This window comes from Thalia democratica, chromosome 6 (genome assembly GCF_965202585.1).
Source record: "Thalia democratica chromosome 6, ktThaDemo2.hap1.1, whole genome shotgun sequence".
Taxonomy (NCBI): Eukaryota; Metazoa; Chordata; class Thaliacea; order Salpida; family Salpidae; genus Thalia; species Thalia democratica.
The window spans coordinates 26,722,632-26,741,529 of record NC_139170.1 but is presented as its reverse complement, the minus strand read 5'-3'; the positions used below and the strand labels follow the sequence as shown (position 1 = coordinate 26,741,529).

At 23.5% G+C, this 18,898-nt stretch overlaps 1 protein-coding gene across 2 annotated transcripts; it reads right to left on the bottom strand.

The window, feature by feature from the left end:
• Positions 1–1,528: 1,528 nt before the first annotated feature.
• Positions 1,529–18,556, bottom strand: LOC145838031 (uncharacterized). Of its 2 annotated transcripts, XM_082945553.1 has the most exons (9): positions 18,437–18,556; positions 17,228–17,363; positions 16,973–17,097; positions 10,212–10,310; positions 8,843–8,878; positions 6,646–6,786; positions 3,289–3,434; positions 2,605–2,646; positions 1,529–2,192 (listed from the first exon to the last, which is right to left on the bottom strand). In XM_082945553.1, the coding sequence occupies exons 1-8, from the start codon at positions 18,540–18,542 to the stop codon at positions 2,635–2,637; spliced, it is 801 nt and encodes a 266-aa protein (XP_082801679.1). In that variant the 5' UTR covers positions 18,543–18,556; the 3' UTR covers positions 1,529–2,192; positions 2,605–2,634. The 2 variants fall into 2 exon arrangements, with proteins under 2 accessions (XP_082801679.1, XP_082801680.1); XM_082945554.1 differs by lacking the exon at positions 8,843–8,878.
• Between the last annotated feature and the right edge of the window lie 342 nt (positions 18,557–18,898).

The following is an 18,898-nucleotide window of genomic DNA, read 5'->3' as shown; positions in this document are numbered from 1 at the left end:
AAGGGCTCAGCAGTCATTGCTGACTTCTTGTGACGAGCCTACCGCCGACAAAAGCCGTTTTCAAATACAGTTAGGATTGCTGTAGCGAAACCTTGTTAGTAAAATCCGATTTTTGTTTAACAAGGGGTAAATTAAGTTTTACATAAGTACTATTTTGTTTTATTACAAAACATTTGTCTTAAATTTATTAGTTTTAAAAGTTACAGATCTCTATACTTATATTCTGTCGTTTCCAGTTTTTTGAGAGATGAAAATGCGCTTAAAAGATCCGCCAGACATCTTTCAAGAAAATATATTTTTTCAATAAAAACTCAAGACTGGTGAAAACCTAATTACTGTAGACTTTTGCGTAAGAAGAAATTGTTTTCTACAACGCCTGTTATCAATCCAGTAGATTTTGGTGTAGTCTTTGTTAAAAGCGAAATTTTCTTGTTCATCCAAGTGTTCATGCTACTATTTAATACTACACAGTGGGCTGTCAGGCGGTAATCAACTTTCTTGGTGACTAAAAAGTAAATAAAGCTTTATAGGTATTTATGCATTACTGGATTTTTTATTTGAAAAGTGTTCAGTTATTATGCTTAACACTTAACAAACATGTTTCAGCTCAATAAGTGGTACATTTAAATTTTAAAGATTAATATATTCATTCTTTCAGTCATAAAATGTTTTGTATAAATTAAAATTTTTTGGAGTTTAAAACGAACCATTAACAATAATAGTTAATTTTAAAGTACTTCATGGTAAGTTGAAACGTTATTTGTTTTTCATTAGCTTAGATTTTTTATAAATAAATAAAAACATAGTTTATTATATAGATTTTACATATTATTTATGATAAATTTACAAACATATTGCACATTGCACATCAAAAAATAATATTAAGTTAAGTTTGGTATTACAAAAGCTTATAGAATTTAAAGCTTTTTAAAATGTATAAAACAAGTTAGTAAAAACTTTGAAAAATATAAAAAATAAAAGAGATCTCTAGTTTGTTATGATCTTTTAAATTACATTTACTCTGCTTGTATATACAAGTATAACGTATAATAAATGCTTGTTTTTTTTAATATTGCGATCTATAATTTTAGTTTATTTACCATGGTTAGATGATAATCTATACACTAATATATTAAGTATAAATTTTGGGCTTTATGACAAAACTTTGAAGCCTGTACAACTTATTGGCTTTTTTTTATGCAGTATTTTTAACCTAAGCACATAGAAATTGATTTTAGATTTTTATTTTATTAATATTTAGTTAAAAGTTGTGTTAAAACAGACTAAAAAGTGTTATTACTCTATAACGTGTGTTGTTATCTAATGTTTAAATATGACTGATATTAAAATAGTACTATAATTGTAACGTCTTGGAACATGTTTTGTCACTTACTGTTTTATCACAATTTTTTGTTTACCTTACATTAGTACTAAATCGTTTATTTTAAATCGTTCATTAAATCGTGTTTGATAATTTTGTAAGGACTAGAAACAGTGGTATAACAATAAATGCTGATTCAGTAAAAACGTATGCACATTTATTGAAGTACTTTTTAACGAGAACTTTTTTTTACGTATACAATTAAGTTTTTATTCAGAGAAAATCAAAAACGGTATAATAATCAGTTAATATTGTAAAAAAGTTCAGAAAAACTTTATATTTTGTACACATTTTATCGAAAATAAAAGTTGGCAGTAAAAGAGTTGTGAAAAATCCAGAGTGTTCTTATATAAAAACAAGTTTAAAAAACTGCAATTTTTCGTCTATAGAAAACGTTCGACTGCACTTAGAGCTACAAAATCCTCAACTGCAAGTTTGTTAATTACATTTCGACAAATTAAAAAAAAATAATTAAGTGTAAAACTTATAAAAAAAGACAGTTAACAAAATAGCTTGTTTTATAAAGCTGTAACAAAAAATAAAAATTCAGTTGAAAAAATTTAGTTGCTTAATTTTTTAGCAGCAAAAATATTAAAATCTGTTTTATACTAACGATTCCTAAGCAGCATAAGCTAGAGTTAGTTATTTCGAAAACAAATCAAAGTTAGAGTATTTTGCATTTTTAATTTACTTAATTAGCACTTCACATAGGTTTGATCCAAGTTTTAAGCTTTTGATGAACTTATTGAACTTTACTTGCAGCTTTTACTTTCAAAAGTTGACATTACGTTGTTAAAACTAAGAAAGGCTTCTACAAAATATTTTTAAAGTTAACTACGGTAAAATGTTTAAAATTAAAGTTTAAATCATGCTATACAGATTAAAAGAAGTAACAGTAACATTTTATATTGATATTTAAAGAATAGTATTGAGCTTTTAAATAAAAATAAAAATTTGACTTATAACTGTTTAGTAAATTGTATTTAAACTTATAACTATTAAAAAAAAAAAATATAATTCTTATAGTTATAAAACTTAAGTATAAAGCAGTATTTTTTAGCGTAATATTTTAAACACAAACAAATAATAAATCTGAAATTTGTAAACATTCAACATTTTTGTATTTTATCAAAGTTAAAAAAAGACTGTTTACGAAAAAAATGTTTATATTAAAGACAGAAAAAAATTACCCAAATTTTTTATATACAACCAAAAATACTTACTGATACAAGATCGCGATGAGATAAAGTTACTTATTTTGGTCGCTGTAAAAAAAATGCTTTTGAAATTTAAAGTTATCATTTAAATATCAAACATAAAAGTATTCTTAAAATTCATAAAACCCATAGAAAAATATGAGGAAGAAAAAGCAAATTTTTAAATTAATTTCGTCTAGGTATTCCGTAAAAATGATTTCAAAGTGTGTTAGTTGTTGATAATTGTAACCACTAAACGGAATAAACTTAAGTTTGATATCAAAAATTTCGTCTTAAAAAACATTTGTTTAGTTTAAACTTTATTAGTTTAAATTTTTAAGTTGTAGATTTAATGTATGTACTTAGTTTTATTACTTGAAATTATAGATTGAGAGAAAGTATATTCGATCTAAAACAGAATTAAATAGTGTTTACTTTAAAACAGGTTAATAACATAACTATTAACAATTCTGTATTTTATAGTTTCAATTTTGCAAATTTATAAAGTCTAAACTAAAATAATTAAGGTCTTAAAATAAGAATAACTATTATTTATACTTTACAATATAAGTTTAGTAAAGTATAGCCACAAAAAATTTTAACTTGGTAAATACCTGAAACGGTACCAAGTATTAATCAAAAAATACTATTTTAATAAACTAAAAAATATTCTTTTATTTTATTTAAAAATAATACATATTAGTAACTTACTGATGAATACCACTTTTCTCTTTTACGTTTTAGGCGATAGTTTCCAGTTCTTCTTTTATAAGTACAATACAAAATCAAAACTGCACAAAAAAGTAAAAGGAACAACGATCCAATTACTGCTACAATTATTATATATGATGGAGTACCTTTAAGATTGCAAAAAAATTGTTTTAAAATAAATTGTCTTTAAAGAATAACTAAACAAATACTATAAACAAACTAAGCAAACATCTATACTTTAAATTAAAACAAGATTTGTAAATATTAAAAAGACTATGGACAATATAGTTAATAAAAGTAGTGTGCACAAGTTTACGCTTGTTGATATACTTTATACTTTTGATATCAAAAAATTCCTCCAAAACTGTTTTATAAACAAATACACAAAAAAGAACTTAAAAGTTTTAGTTTAAAACTGAAATTTTTAACTATTTTTGAGAACATTATTGTTTGACATAATGCATGCCTCCAGTTTTTTATAATAATTTCGACAGAAAAAATATTACTGTAGTTTAAAATTGTATTACAAGAGTAGTTGCAATTGTAGAAATTTAGAACAATCTTCAAGACAGTAAAACGTATTTCAAGTATTATTGTTTTTTATATGTTGTCATTTTTAGATAAATTTCTAAACAAAATTTTACATTAAAAAAAAACAATTTAAAGCACACATAATATATCTTACTATATACACTTAATAGGTGCAATAAGTTGTTTAATTACAAAGTATGACTATTAAACGTATAAAAATACTTTAGTCTGATACTTCAAACAAAGATACAACACATGGTTTTAAGAACTATCTGACAGCAGAAACTTTTCATGTGAATTTAGTTAAGAAAAATCTATATTAAAGTTCACTTTTATTTTTTTCAAAAAGGTATGATTAAATAGTAAGTTTTTTTACTTTTTCAAGATACAATTTGTTTTTTTAATTTTTACGGTTTGAACTTCAGTTCAATATAAATAATTGACGGACTTTAATTTGTTTAGTTTAAAAAATTGTGTGTATCTTAATACATTACATGACAAATATAGTAAAAAGTTATGATATTTGAAGAAAACTTAATCAAAAATACGGCAAGTACCTTTGGTAAACTACAAATATGCGCTATAACTATTTTTTATGTCTTTTGTTCTCAGCAGTTTACTTCAAAAAATATATAAAACTAAATTAATTTTCAGCATAAAAACTTTACATGGATTAAGGAAAACTTTAGAAACACGGTTTATCAGTTTTTAAAATGCTCTTTTTTACTGCCTCGTATAAGTATTACAAAAGATAGTATCATTTAATTATAACTAAACTACCTAAATATATGCTTAATTAAAACTTGAACAAAATCTATCATTGTTAATGTTTACCTTAAATTTAATTCATTTCTATATATAAACTTTTAGATGATATGAAAAAAAAACAATATCTAATCGGATAGTATATCAGTTCTAGATTTATATCAGCAAGTTGACTTAACGCAAGTTACGGAAAAGATTGGTAAAAAAGGGTCTTTTAAACAGTATCTTCTGCAACTAAATTAAAATATCGAATTTCGACAATGAAGTTTACAGATAAAATGTTCTGGTAAGTAAAAGTATTGTATCTTAAAGTAACTTATCATAGAACTTTTCATTATGCTGTAAAAAAATAGTTACTTTATGTTTTGTTATGCATCCTAATATAATAATTTTTAAAAGTTGTAACCCTGCAACAGTAATTAATGAAATGATTAGGTTTAATAAGTTCTAAAATGTTACACTTTTTTATTAATTAACATATTAACTTATTTCTTGTAATGTTCCTTTTTTTTTTAAGTAAGCTATGATTAACATAAAATAGTCCAAAAATTATATTATTTTGTTTTTATTTTAAGCACCTATAATGAAAACATAAAGTGCTAGTTTTTATACATACTTGGATTTGAAATAGATACGTTAACAAACTACAAAATTACATATAACAATCAAAAAATAGAACTATTTAGGATAATAAACTATCTGTTGATAACATAAAGTGTTAGCACTAACCACTAGACGTCGAACCTTTTTATTAAAGAAACGATATTGTAACATCTCTTAAAAATAATTTTGCATCCAAAAATAGTAGGTTGGTATTATTAAAGTTTTAATTTAGTATGAGTATAATTTCTGTATAGTTTATTTTTTAGTTTTGAAAATATATTTAAATCTAACTAAGTACTGAAATATAGATTTTACAGAGAATTAATTAAAAAAGACATCTAGTAGCAGCTTTTTTAGCATTAACGCAATTTTTACGAGAAATAATTCTACAAATAAACTTCTTAATACAATCAAAAAAAATTTAAAATAAAAAAATTTAGACAAAAACATAAAACTTCAATAAAAAGTGAAACTATGATAAAACTATATAAATATTTTAACTTTTGAGCGAATTTTTATAAATTTAATATAGAAACAAAAATATTGAAAAAGAAAATTTTTTTGTCCATGTATATTTGTCTATCAGATTCTGATACTTTAATTTTTTTTAGATAATTGTTACCTAAAACTAATCATAGTTATTTCAAAAATATTTTTCTGTTACGAAAAAAGATATTTTGTTTAAGTTAAACCAAAAAATCCTTAACAGTTTTGTGGACAACTAGCTATAAAATAGTTTAAAACTATAGATGTTTTCCTACATAACTCGGTTAAACAAAACAAGTATAGATAAAACAGACGTAAACAAGTTCTATAAAAGCAATGGTTATTATACTAAATATGGATTTATGGAAATTTTAAACAACGTCATGACATTTGTTATCGTAAATACAGAGTGTTTTTTATCTTTTTTTTGTTTTAACAATAATACTTTTGTATGAAGTTCAGGTACTTTTAAAGTAATATCATTACTATGTTACGCAAATACTTACAAGTATTGTTTTTTTTTTACATAAGCAACTTGTACGTATTAATTCATTTCAACTTAAATGTTTAAGTCAAAATCTTGGTTATACATGAAAACACACTTATTAACTGTTATTTTGGACTTAAAATCAATAAAGTTTAGATAAAAAAGTATCAATGAGGTAAGAAAACTATTTATAGTAAAATGTTACATGATATTTTATTTAACAAATACAATGAGACTGAAAATAAATTTCAATTTTATTTTTTAAACATGTTTCGTACCGATTATACTGAAACTTTAAACTAAGTGTGACATTTTAAGTGAGAGTTGTTAAGTACTCAGAATTGTTTTTTGAAAAAATTGATAACATTTTCAAACAATATGTTGAAGAAAACATTGCAACTTAAAACTTTAAGGGTAAACGTATAAACTGTTTTAAACAAAGTCTAGAGAGTTAGTTTACAAAATATTTAATATACAAATTTTACCTGTTTTAACAGCAGCCGTTTCGCAAAGTTTACCCTCCCAACCCTGCTTGCACCTGCACGTAGCATACTTCTTACCGTTTTGCATGTCTACTTTCATCACACAATCACCCCCATTCTCGCATACGTGGTTGGCACAATGCACTGAAGTTGTTCAGTATTTAAAAAAGAGCTTAATGAACTATATTGTATAAAATAAAAAGGTGTATTTTCGATTTTTAGCGTGCATTTTAATTTGAATAAGATTTAAATTTCACGTTGATGCTTTGTTCTTTTATAAGCAAATCAACCAGTTAGTCAAAAGTTGATCATTTTTTGTTAGCATAAAATTTTGTTAACACGTTAATATTGTTTAGCTTTAATTTAACATTCAGAGAACTACTAAAAGTTCAGGCGAAAAGTAAAACTAAAAGTTTTACTCAAGTTGGTAACAATAAAGCTGTAGCTCACTTATAAAACTTTAGCTGTCAAAGTATGAGCATACACTTTTTGATAATCTTAATTAAAAAAACAACTCAGTTTTACAAAGTTTAAAACAACTGTGATGAGTTTGTTATCTTACATTTTTTACTTGAATAAAAGAGGTTAGTTTATAGAAAGTTTTTCGAAAAAAAAATTTAATAAAACTTTTAATTAATTATGCATACTTATATAAAATTAAATTTTCTATACGCATACTTTTTGTTTTATAGTTGGTATAGCTATTATTAATTACTTTGTTTGTTTAGATTTACTAGGCTTAGCAAAAGATTCATGCACTTTATATGTTACTTAACCCTTTTTTATATTTTAGTTTATTTTGACTTCTTTTTAATTAAAACCAACATTTTTCTGATACAATTTTTATAGAGTGTTATTTTTGTAGAAGCATATAGATTTAATCTAAAAATTTCCGGAATTAGTTTTTACCCAATATTTTGATGCACACAAAAACAACTTTTCAGAGCTCATTACAACATTTCTTTAATATGGCCTACTTATCTTAGTGAGGTAAACTAAAGAATATCATGAATATTTTATCATACATCCGTGAGAAGTTTTCCTTCATCATAAATTATTCTATTTAAATTGCTAAAATTTTAATAAAATTAGAACAAGAAAGTTTTTAAATTAAATTTAAATTTGTTTTGTTTTTAAGTCGTGCGAAATGGCACAAAGTATTCTTAAGTTAAAAAAAAAATATTTGTTTTTTAGATAACAACACTTTGTTTAAAGTACTACATAAATGTATAAAAACAAAAAAAAATCAAGAATTTAAATTTTTTTACAACATAAACTATTTTATATGAAGTTGGTATTTACATTTATAATACCATAAAAAAAACTACATTTTGTACAAAAATATTTTTTTTAATTTTTGTGTATAAAATATGAACAGTTCTAGGAACTCCTAAATATCATCTTTTTTTAAAAACTTCATATAATTATCTATAGCTGTATAAAAATGATATTTATTAATGGTTTAGTTCACTAGATAATTAAAACTTCATCGTTTAGTTGTTTATTAATACAATTTATTACATAGATTTTAAAGACAATGGTACTATAAGCTAAAAAAAGATACCAATTCAGTTAGATACTACTTTTTAAGACATATAAGCAAATAATAAAGCAAAAAAACATAAAATCAACCTTTCTTTAAAAAAAACATAGTTCGATCTAAACAAATAGTTTTTGTTATTCATATATGTCAAGTAAAGACCCAGAAATAATAACTATATGTTGTACTTATGCAGTTACAATTAAATCTAGTTTCGAAAGTTTTGGTAACATGAAAGGTTTCGTCTTACATATTAGTTTAAAATTTCTTACGGTCTTTCAGAAGATGATTAGTTTTTACAAATATATACCGTAAATAAAAGATAACTTAGCGTTTTTAAACTCAAAAAATTAAACTCAGGTATACAATAAGCGTTAAAAATCTAAAGCGATGTACTACACCTTTACTTTTACTAAGGTATTAACTTTTTTTTTGTTAATCTTATCTAATATATTTCAAATGAATTACTCAACTATAGATTTGTTTTAACCCTATAAACTAGTTTTTTATTCTTTCGATATCAAGTAGCAACAAAAATTTTGTTAGTATTCTTTCTTTTTTTATTTCCAGCCATAAATAATCTTGAACCGTTTTAGTACTCATTTTAAAGTTGTAAATAGTTCTAAAAAGCTAAGCCAAGCAGTGCAAAAAACTTTTTACCAATTGTCCAAGTTAAGTCACCATCCTTCCAAAAATCTATTTCATTAAAGTTTAAAGTTTTTTAAAAAGAATATCATAGTAAATTTCGAAATATCTCTGAAATTAGAATTTTAAAGCTATTTTGACCTATAAAAAGACTATTTTTATGTTATCAATGAATTTACTTTAAAATAAAAAGAAAAATCAATGGTCTACACGTTTTTTTTTTTTAATTATAAAATGATATTTGTTTTTAAACTAACTCTTTTTTAAATGTATAGCTTTAAGCTTTATAATAATTGCAAAAACCTGTTGTTAAAAGAAGTTTTGTAACATTATTTAGTTAAATTTACAAGAAGCTTTTACATAGTGTCAAAAGTAATGTAACTTTAAGTGTAATAATTTTTGTTTTACAAAACACTGAGTTTAGGGTTAAACTTTTAAAAAATCACTTAATAATGTTTTAGACTACATCCTAAGTTTTTCTTATGAATTTAGCTCACCTAATGCAACAACAATTAAACATTTATTGAAAATTTTACATTTCAATGTTAACTGCGCTACGTGTTCTAAAACAAAATTAATATGCTTATTTTTGTGTTACTTTTATTTAAACATCGCTAATTTTTAAGTGTGCGCTAAATTTTTTTCTACTAGTTAAATTCTGATTTATAACTAAAGAAGCTCAAGTTAGAAACAATGAATTAAGCCTAAATATTAATCAATAAAAGCTTAACAGAAAACTTTCACACAATCAAAAAATGCCTTAATTAAAATAAAATGTTATTTTTGTACTGATATGTTATAAAGAGGAGCTTTCCGTTATTTTGTTTAGTATTATATTACAATATATTTCATTTTAGATTTATTAATACTCAATACTTGAGTTACACATCAAAAATACATTTAATGTGTATTTTAAAGCTTTAAATATTTAATTTCAAAATTTTATGCTTGTGGAAGAACTTATTTACTAACCTTTAGATTTGTTTTGTTTTTTAATAATAATCTTTTAAAAACCTTTTTTTCACTCACTAAACTAAAAAGTTTAGCTCTTAATCATTATTATGTTTTTATGTTATTAAACTACAACTTAAAATAAACAAGTTTATAATAATAAATTGTACATTTTTTCTTCGAAGTTAAGACAATAATAAGTTTACTTTTATTTTGTATTACTCAATGTTACTATCAAAAAGAGTGTTAAAAGTATTCATTTTATATAATTCGTAAAGTATTTTATTTAATACTTTTTGTAGTGTAATGTTTTAAAGAAACTTACAAACAAAAACATAACATAAGTAAAAAATAGCTTATTCAACTCTAAGTGACTACTTAAAACAATTAAGCTTTAAAATGAATCTTTAAAATTGTTGTTTTTGTAACTTACCAACTCTTCCATGAGAAGAAGACAAAGGTTTACTTGTAGTAGTTATGATAACAGAGGTTGAGTAGACGACTGGTTGAGTAAATTTTTCTTCAGTGGAATCTGTTAATTATAAGTATTTATTCTTCACGAGTATACGATACCGTTTTGACGTTACAGCTGGTCTCGGTCTAACAACGGTTTGTTTTGAAACTGGTTTAACACTTAACTTGATTTTAATAGAATAATTAGAAATAAAAATCAAACTACAATTACCATTTAAAGTCGTTTAACTGATTATCACATATTAGAGTTGTGTAAGGTTTGCGTTGTCACAAATCATGTTGTTTCAGCGATTGTTGTGACCTGAAGGTGAATATTACATGCTTTTGATTACGACGTTGATGATGTGAATACAAAGTATTATGATTTGAAACTGTTTTAAAGTTTTTAAATATAGATAAAATAAAAAAACATTAATGCGACCTTATTAAGAAGTCTTGTAATTTATATAAGTACGAACCAGGGTTTCCCAAACTCATTTTCATAATAACTCTCCTATGCCAGAAGTTAATAAGTTGTCTCCTTTTATAAGATAACGCCCTCTTTTATCAATTAATTACCAATTTACTTTTTCTCTTTTACTACCTATTGATCCTTAATATTTCCCACTTTGGAAAACCATTGAAATAATAAAAAACAAGCTTAAAAAAATTCTATGACTGCCCAAAATTTTAAAAGTGCCCCGTTTCACCCCTTTACTAGTTGTTTCTTCCTGACTTAATAAAATCGCCATAAAAGCGGCCGATATCGCCCTATTTAGGAAACCCTGGTTTAAATAGTTTTTTTAAACATGCACCAGATCAGGGTTCGGCAGCTTTATATAAGAAGCTGACGACTATTCATGAAACAAGTTGCTTAAAATCATCATGCTCAGTTAATAAAAACAGTTATATGATTCAATTAAATGAAAATCTTTTAATTAAAAAAAGATAAAATAAGCATTAGTAAAGCACTGGTAACTTTTAATAACGATCCTAATTGTAAGTTTTTACCATAAAAACTTTTTTTTATTGATGTAAAACGTTATGATTTTAACTGAAAAGTTTTTTGCGGACTAGAGTTTGCAGAACCCTTCACTAGATGCAATTAAACATATCTTCATTTTTTTAAAAGAGCTGTAAGATTAGTTTTTTAATAACGATGAATAAAAAATGTAGATGAATTAACTTAATTATAATTTTTTTAAGAGATAAATTTACGAATAAAATACTTTTGCTGATTTAACTAAAAAAGAGCAAAAAAAGGTGCAGGGTTTTTTTTATGATAGGCATGCAGTAGTATTTTATATGAAACAAAAAAAATCAAATACATTTTGCTTGTTTTAAATTCTCGATGTGTGGTTACATGAAAAAAATAATTAGTAGTAAAAAATTTGAATTCTTATTTGTTAGACCAAGACCAGTATCTGTGTTACCTTTCAGACATGAGTTAGTAAAGTTTTATTTATTTATAGTTTATAACAAGAACAAAATTAACTTTACTTAGCTCTTTAGCTAAGTATTAAACTTATCAATTTTCGTTTAAAAATTTGTAGAGCTTAAACAGTTATACAATAAGGACAATATAATACTTTACTAGTGCAATTAAGACTCTTGTTATTCATAAGGAAAGAAATAATGTAAATTCTAACTTAACCATTTAGTTATAAAAAATTTAAAACAAACTTTATAAACAAAAACTTAGACTTTTAAGTACTATAAAAACTCTCTCGAAAACTTATTTTAAGTAAAATATTTTCAGCACAAAAAAAAGCTACAATAAGAATTACATAAAATTTAACTTTATTTAAGATGTTAAAAAATCTATATGTGAATAAAACCGTAAAAAATGTAAAAAGTGTGCGTTTTTATACAAATAAAAATAACTAGACGTAACTGAAGCTTATTCTAGGGTAAATTTAGTTTTCAAACTGTGTTTTTTTATAGCAATTTTTTTATTCTTTTATATTTGCTATTTTGCTATTATAAAATGATAAAAAATAGTTTAAATATTTTTTTTTAATATTGTACTTAGTGGATATTTTGGTTGTAGTGCATTACTGCTTGTAGATAAACACAATTATCTTACTTTTGAGTACATACTTTAAACAGAGCACAAAGAAAATATAATCAATTGGAAGTCTTATCAAAGTACTCAGCAAATGCAAAAATGCACTATGAATAAAGAATTTTATAGTTTAAGATTGCGTGCTAACTAAAGTTTTACCTATATAATGCAAAAGCAGCGAAAAATGACTATTATATAATGCATCAATATTATCACAATATAAGTAAATTCAGTGTAGATAGTTTAAAAAACAAAATAAGAAAATAATTTTCTAAATAAAACGATATCATTATCAAACATGTTTTCAAACTTTTTTTCATGATTCAAACTTCATAACTTTTTAACAAAATATTTATTAGGTAAAGATTAAAAAACAAGAAAGTATGTCTGACGCACTAATGGAAAAATAAATCTGTTTGTATTGTATACTTGTGGAAGTTTTAAACAACTATACATGCGTTTTATTTCTGAAGTCCAGTGGTTTTCTTAAAATTTCTTAAAGTTTGTATCTTGTTTATACACTATAAGTTAAACTTTATAAAAAGCATTAAAACAATAAGTTACTGTCTTATTCCATTTTAAATGCTTTATTTATACAAAAACGATTTATAGATTTTAAATATACAAGTTTGTTAAGTAAGTTTGCACATTTATGTAAAAAAACAAAAATAACCGTTTTGAAAATTCTGAATTAAATAATTTTTTTTAACTATACGTTATAATAATATATTTATAACAAAAGCTTTAAACAATTTATGAATATTTTAAGTACTTTCATCCAGTCTTTTGCATATTTGTTTTGTTTATTCTTTAAATTACTTAAAGATTCATTTAAAACCTTATGTTTAGAAACTTATAATACCTTTTTATAACAACTCCTTTAAAAACTAAAGTAATACTTTAGAGCCAGCAAAATTAAATAAAAAGATATTTAACATCAACCTTAAATAAAAATATGCAAATTAAATATTTTATTTACTACCAGGTTTCGGTGGCAAAAAATTACGACATTTTTAAGTATAATAAAATAATTCAAATATCAACCTTAATCAAATGTAAAACTTATTTATAAACCAAAAATAATAGTTTGTTGCAAATTATTGTAATTAACTTTTGAAAATACTTTAAATGAATATAAATGTATCTTTTATTTCTTGTTTTGTAGAATAAAACTTACGTAGGTACGATTACAAAAAGATCCTTAAAAAGTTGAATATTTAGGTTTCAGTTGTACACTTAATAAATGAGTTATAGAACCTGTTTTACAAAACGAAATTAGTTAACAGAATAAGTTAAAACTATGCATATAAATAAAGTAAAAAAATTAAAATATTTTAAGATTGAAATAATTATTACAACAAAATATTTTCACTGCTAATAACTTAAACTGATAATTAAGTTATAAGTATACCTACATAATTTACCAATATTTCATTATACTTTAAAGAACAGAAATAAAATATGTTTTAAAAATTAAAAACTATGAACACAATTAAATTCAAAATTATGCAAATTCTTAATGTATTGCATAAATTATTCAATGTCTAAAAATAATAACTTAAAATTTTACCTAAATTACAGGACTGGAAATACTGTTGTTGGTTCACATACATTAGTTAGAACACTAAGTTAGCAAAAACATAGATGGTGAATTTAGTTTTCACTTGTTAATATTAAAAATATACATTAAAAAAATATTCTTAAAAAAACAATGTTATGATACAAAGTTATTCTAGATATAACAAAATCTATTTGCGAAACAAAAATAAATAACAAAACTGCTATAATAGTTTTGTTTTGAAAATTACAATTTTTATTCTGTGAACTCCTAGAAAAATGCTGACGGATTTGGTATATTTGAAAAAAATGGTATACTATCAAAATCCACCTGCGTTCAAAATCCACCTGATTATTTTTTTCTTTTTTATTAATTTATGATATATATTTTTTAACTTTTTTTTATTTATTTTATACTTATTTTCCACTACCACTGTTACCCCTAACCCTTACCCTCGATCGGTAAGCGGTTCTCGAATTTGACTGACTGGGTTTAGATCGGGTGGATTTTGAACACTGGTGGATCTTGATCGCGGAAGGATTTTGAACATGTCCCAAAAAAATACAATCATTTATTCATTTCACATACAAAGACTATGAATCAATTTGGTTAGAATTACAAATAGGTAATAACAGTAGAATAGTTTTTATTAATTTTTTTTTCTTGTTTTTTTAACAGTAGAGTCATAAAAAATATTTCGGTTCGATTAATCTATTTCTATCTAGAGCCTCTATCTCTAGATTTAGTAGCAGGTATTTAATTTTTTTTTATGAAATATAGATTGTAATGAGACTGTGGTTTTCAGATCATTGTTTTTACTTTAGAGTAATGTGGAAACAATCAACAGAACCCAATTTTGATACAACTTAAATAAAGTTTAGATAAGGAAAAAATAAAGAGCATTACAAAATCCAGAGCAAGAGCAAATTAAGAGCAGGACCAAATAAAAACGTCTGATGCAACGTTTCATGGCAATGTAAAACTATATTTACTTTATTTAGAATTTGAGAGGTGTTTCGATTCAAAACCTTCAAGCAAACAGTTTTATTGTGATTATACAATTCCGGAAATTGAACTTTATATTGTTCTCGTTGTTCGTTGTATATTTTTTTTAACAATATTTTCTAATAAGTGTCTCTTTATTTAAATTCAAAGTAAATTTTCTTATTTAAGAATAAAAATTACTTAAAAGATATGTCATTTAGATGCAGCTTATTATTAAGTTTTAAATTTCATTTTACTATAGTGCTATACATTACTAGTGTGTTTATCAATTTATGTTCTATATAATAAAAAATAAGCACTCATTTTTGTGTCTGTTTTGTATAAATAGTCTATACATAAATAAGTTAGTATTTAATTACAACTACTAATCTTTTAATTTTGGTAATCTGAGTATATTAAAGTTATAAAATAACTATAAGTATACTTGTATACTTGGTAATAAAAATTCTCTATATGAAAATGATATTCATATTAAAAACCAGCTAAAACTATTTAATGGGCTAGGTCTCACACATATAGTTAGTGTTCAAACTAAAGCTGTTAACTCAGCGGGAGCAATAATTGATCACTATTATTGTTTAAGTTCAGAAGAAGTTACTAACGGTAATTTGCTTTTATATGATACAACAGACCGTTTACCACTTTATATAAACCTTAAACACAGTAATGTTATTAAAAATAGCTAAAAAACTAAAAGTCAATACATTCAAAAATTTTCGAAACTTTAATATTAACAAACATCTAACTGGTGCTATTCAATGCTTCACACCTTCTCAATAACAAAGATACTGATAATTTTATCTAATATTAACATAGTATAGATTTTAAGTATGACTAAATTCTAGAAAAAATGAAAGAGATAACAAAATAGTTGTAATGTACTAAATAAGAATTTATCAAAAGCTAAACTCAAGTTATACTTTAAATTTTGGAAAACTAAAGGCATATTAACAGCACAATAAACTATAAAACTTTTTGGGACATGTTCAAAATCCACCCGATTTTTTTATTTATTTTATTTATTAATTAATATTACATATTTTTTGCCTCTTTAAAATTTATTTTTTGTTTATTTTTTCACTATCACTGTTACCCTTAATCCTTACCCTCAATCGGTAAGCGGTTTTCGAATTTGACTTGGTGGATTTTGATCGCGGGTGGATTTTGAACTTGTCCAAAAAAGTCTAAGCACTGTTACTATTAAGGTTATAATACAACAATAGAAATATTTTCTTTATAACAAAAAAGTAATGTCTTTTATAAACTAGCATTTCTAGTTTAACCCTATAAGAGTATAATGGTATTACAATACAACCAAAAAATAAGTTATAAAAAAATGTTTGCGAAAATACTTTCTAATCCATTTTAGGTGTAATTTTTATGAGTGTTTAATGTTTATCATTTAGGTCTAATTGTTATTTTTTTTAATTCGATTAGTTTTCTTCCTTTCTTAAGCAATCTAACTAGTATATAATATAATTTCAAAAATTTACTAATGCTTTAACTACTGCAATTTAGATATAGTACTTAATTATTATATAATTTAATACTATATGTTTTGATTTTAAGAAAACAAATAAAATGGCATTACTACTCAAATACTACAGGAGAAATAATATATCTATTCTTTCAAAACTTTCAAGTTTGCATAATAAAGTCTTGAAAATAAAAAAACATAATTTAATACTATCCATTTGTCCATTGTAACTTGTTAGTTTGTTTACTTTTTTACTTGTAATCATTGCTCTAGCGTGAAACAATTGTTAAGTAACAAACTCAGTTTAACTTTAGTCTTAATTGTATAAAGGCTCCAAAAGTGTGAAGCTCTCTAGAATTTTTTTATTAAAACCTAAATACAATATAATCCTACTCACAAAACTTTTTATTTACAGTATGAAGTAGGTATTAAGCAGTCTTCAAAGTTTTTTACTTTTTAAATTTGTACTTATGCAAGTTTTTTAATATTTATATTATTTAGATTAAAAATGGTTAGCGCTTAAATAAAACTGTCGACCATATATATTCGAATTCTAAACGTCAAAAACTTAATTTTTAGAATTTTTAAGTTTAAAACTCAATGTTTTTATAAAATATCAACAATTTTGAAATTTACTTATACGATGAAAATGCTTGAATGATACTGCTGATTGTAGGATAACAAATTCATCAAACTGGGTTACGTTCATCAAATAGCAAACTTTCAAATCAATGAAATAGCTGAACGACTTGCATGTACTCCTTTTAAAATATATATAATACAATTAAAACATTTTAGGTCTTTAATATTTAGCTATAAAACTAATAGTTTATCGCTTTTAAATATAAGTAAATTTCTGCACTGGATTACTTTGATAATAAAATAACTAACGGAGGTTGATTGCAGCACATTTCCATACAATCATTTAGTGTAACGTTACTATTAGTGGTTGTGTAGTATGGTTTTAAAACTCCTTTTAGATACTTTTGATCGAACAGTTGGAATTCAGACTTGCAATTTTTTTTTTCTACAAAAAAAATGAAAGTATCAGCGAAAAAATATAACCAATAACAATTAAAAAAGATCTTTTAAATTTGTTATAAAATTGTAAATATAAAGTGTAAAAATAACGCAACATAATCTACTTTTATATGAATATCTATGTTATATATATGAATTTTATATAAGTAAAAAATTCTTCAATTTTAAACAAAACTTTTACATTTCATCCACAGAATGAACTAAAATTTCGTTTTGCTTAACAGTGTAATAAACACATAACAATTCGCAAACAAGTCACTTAGATTCAAGTTTATGAATCACGTGTAAGGGAATCTGAACATTAAAGTGGAATTATCATGAAAACAATATTAACAAGATATAAATTCTTTTAGAAAACAAGTTTGTTTGTTATAAAAGCGCTCAAATAGTATCTCTACGTAATAATTATAAATATTGGTTTCCTTTTGTATACAATATTACTTGAAAACTTATTTTTTGAAAAAGTGTTTTATTTGAAACGATTAATCAGATTATTTTTTCAGCTTAAAAAAAAACGGGAGCTTGATTAGTAGAAAATAGAAATTTACTATTGAAAATTATCAAAATAAGTTAAAGATTAACAAAAATACTTGCTGTATTACTTTTAATGTTTTTTAACTTTTAATATACATTAAGATATAAATTTTGATACCAAAAAAAAAAGTAAGAAATTAAAAAAAAAAGCCCTTCAAATGAATAAACAAGTTCTTGAAAATTTAATCATGTTAAAACATCAAGTAAATGTTTTTAAATAGTACTAATATAAAGGGCATAATATTAAATAAGTATAAAAGTAAATAGATTCTTTAAAGTTTAACAACTGGTACTTAATAATTTTGTAAATTAAACTTTTAACTTTTGTTGGTAAATTGTATATTGTTTAAAAATCTATTTTATTGTTTTCATTTTTCTGCTTCCTTAAACTTTAAGAAATTTTCATTCTTAAGTTATATTCAAGTTTAAATAATAGATTAAGTAAAGCTTTAATTTATCTGTAACGTTAATATGAATTGATAACTAGTTTATTAAGTAAGAAAGCAAATTAAAATTTATACTTACTAGGATTATCTTCTATTGGTTTTTGACCACTACCTTGGTAATCAAGCATGAAAGTGTTTCTTAGTTTTAGTGTTGTTATTTGTTGTAGTAAAAGCATTATACACATTACCTTTTTTTCCATTTTCCTGTTTTGAAATTGGTTTTTAAATTATGTACATACATACTATTTGTTTATGTTGCAGCTTAAAAACAATTTTGTATATGTTTACTACAAAAAGTAAAATATAAAAACATCGTTGTTTAACATTTTTATTTTATTTTTCAATTTCATTAATTTTAGGTAATTATTTATTAACTATTGGTTAACTTGTGTACAAAATTAGAAAATTTTTAAGCAGTTTTCTATTTCATAATTGTAAATTCAACTTTTATCTTAAAAAGAAAGTTCTAAAGTTTAGATTTTAGATTTTGTTTACTTTAAAGTTTTCTGAAAAGTAAACAATTTTTTTTTACCTTTATCAA

Excerpts from the sequence above, each read along its gene's own strand:
- LOC145838031 (XM_082945553.1), bottom strand. The coding sequence starts at position 18,542 with ATGTGTATAATGCTTTTACTACAACAAATAACAACACTAAAACTAAGA. Across the intron at positions 17,098-17,227 it reads ATGTGCTGCAATCAACCTCC|GAGTACATGCAAGTCGTTCA; the intron begins GTTAGTTATTTT and ends ATATTTTAAAAG. Across the intron at positions 3,435-6,645 it reads AACGGCTGCTGTTAAAACAG|GTACTCCATCATATATAATA; the intron begins GTAAAATTTGTA and ends GCAATCTTAAAG.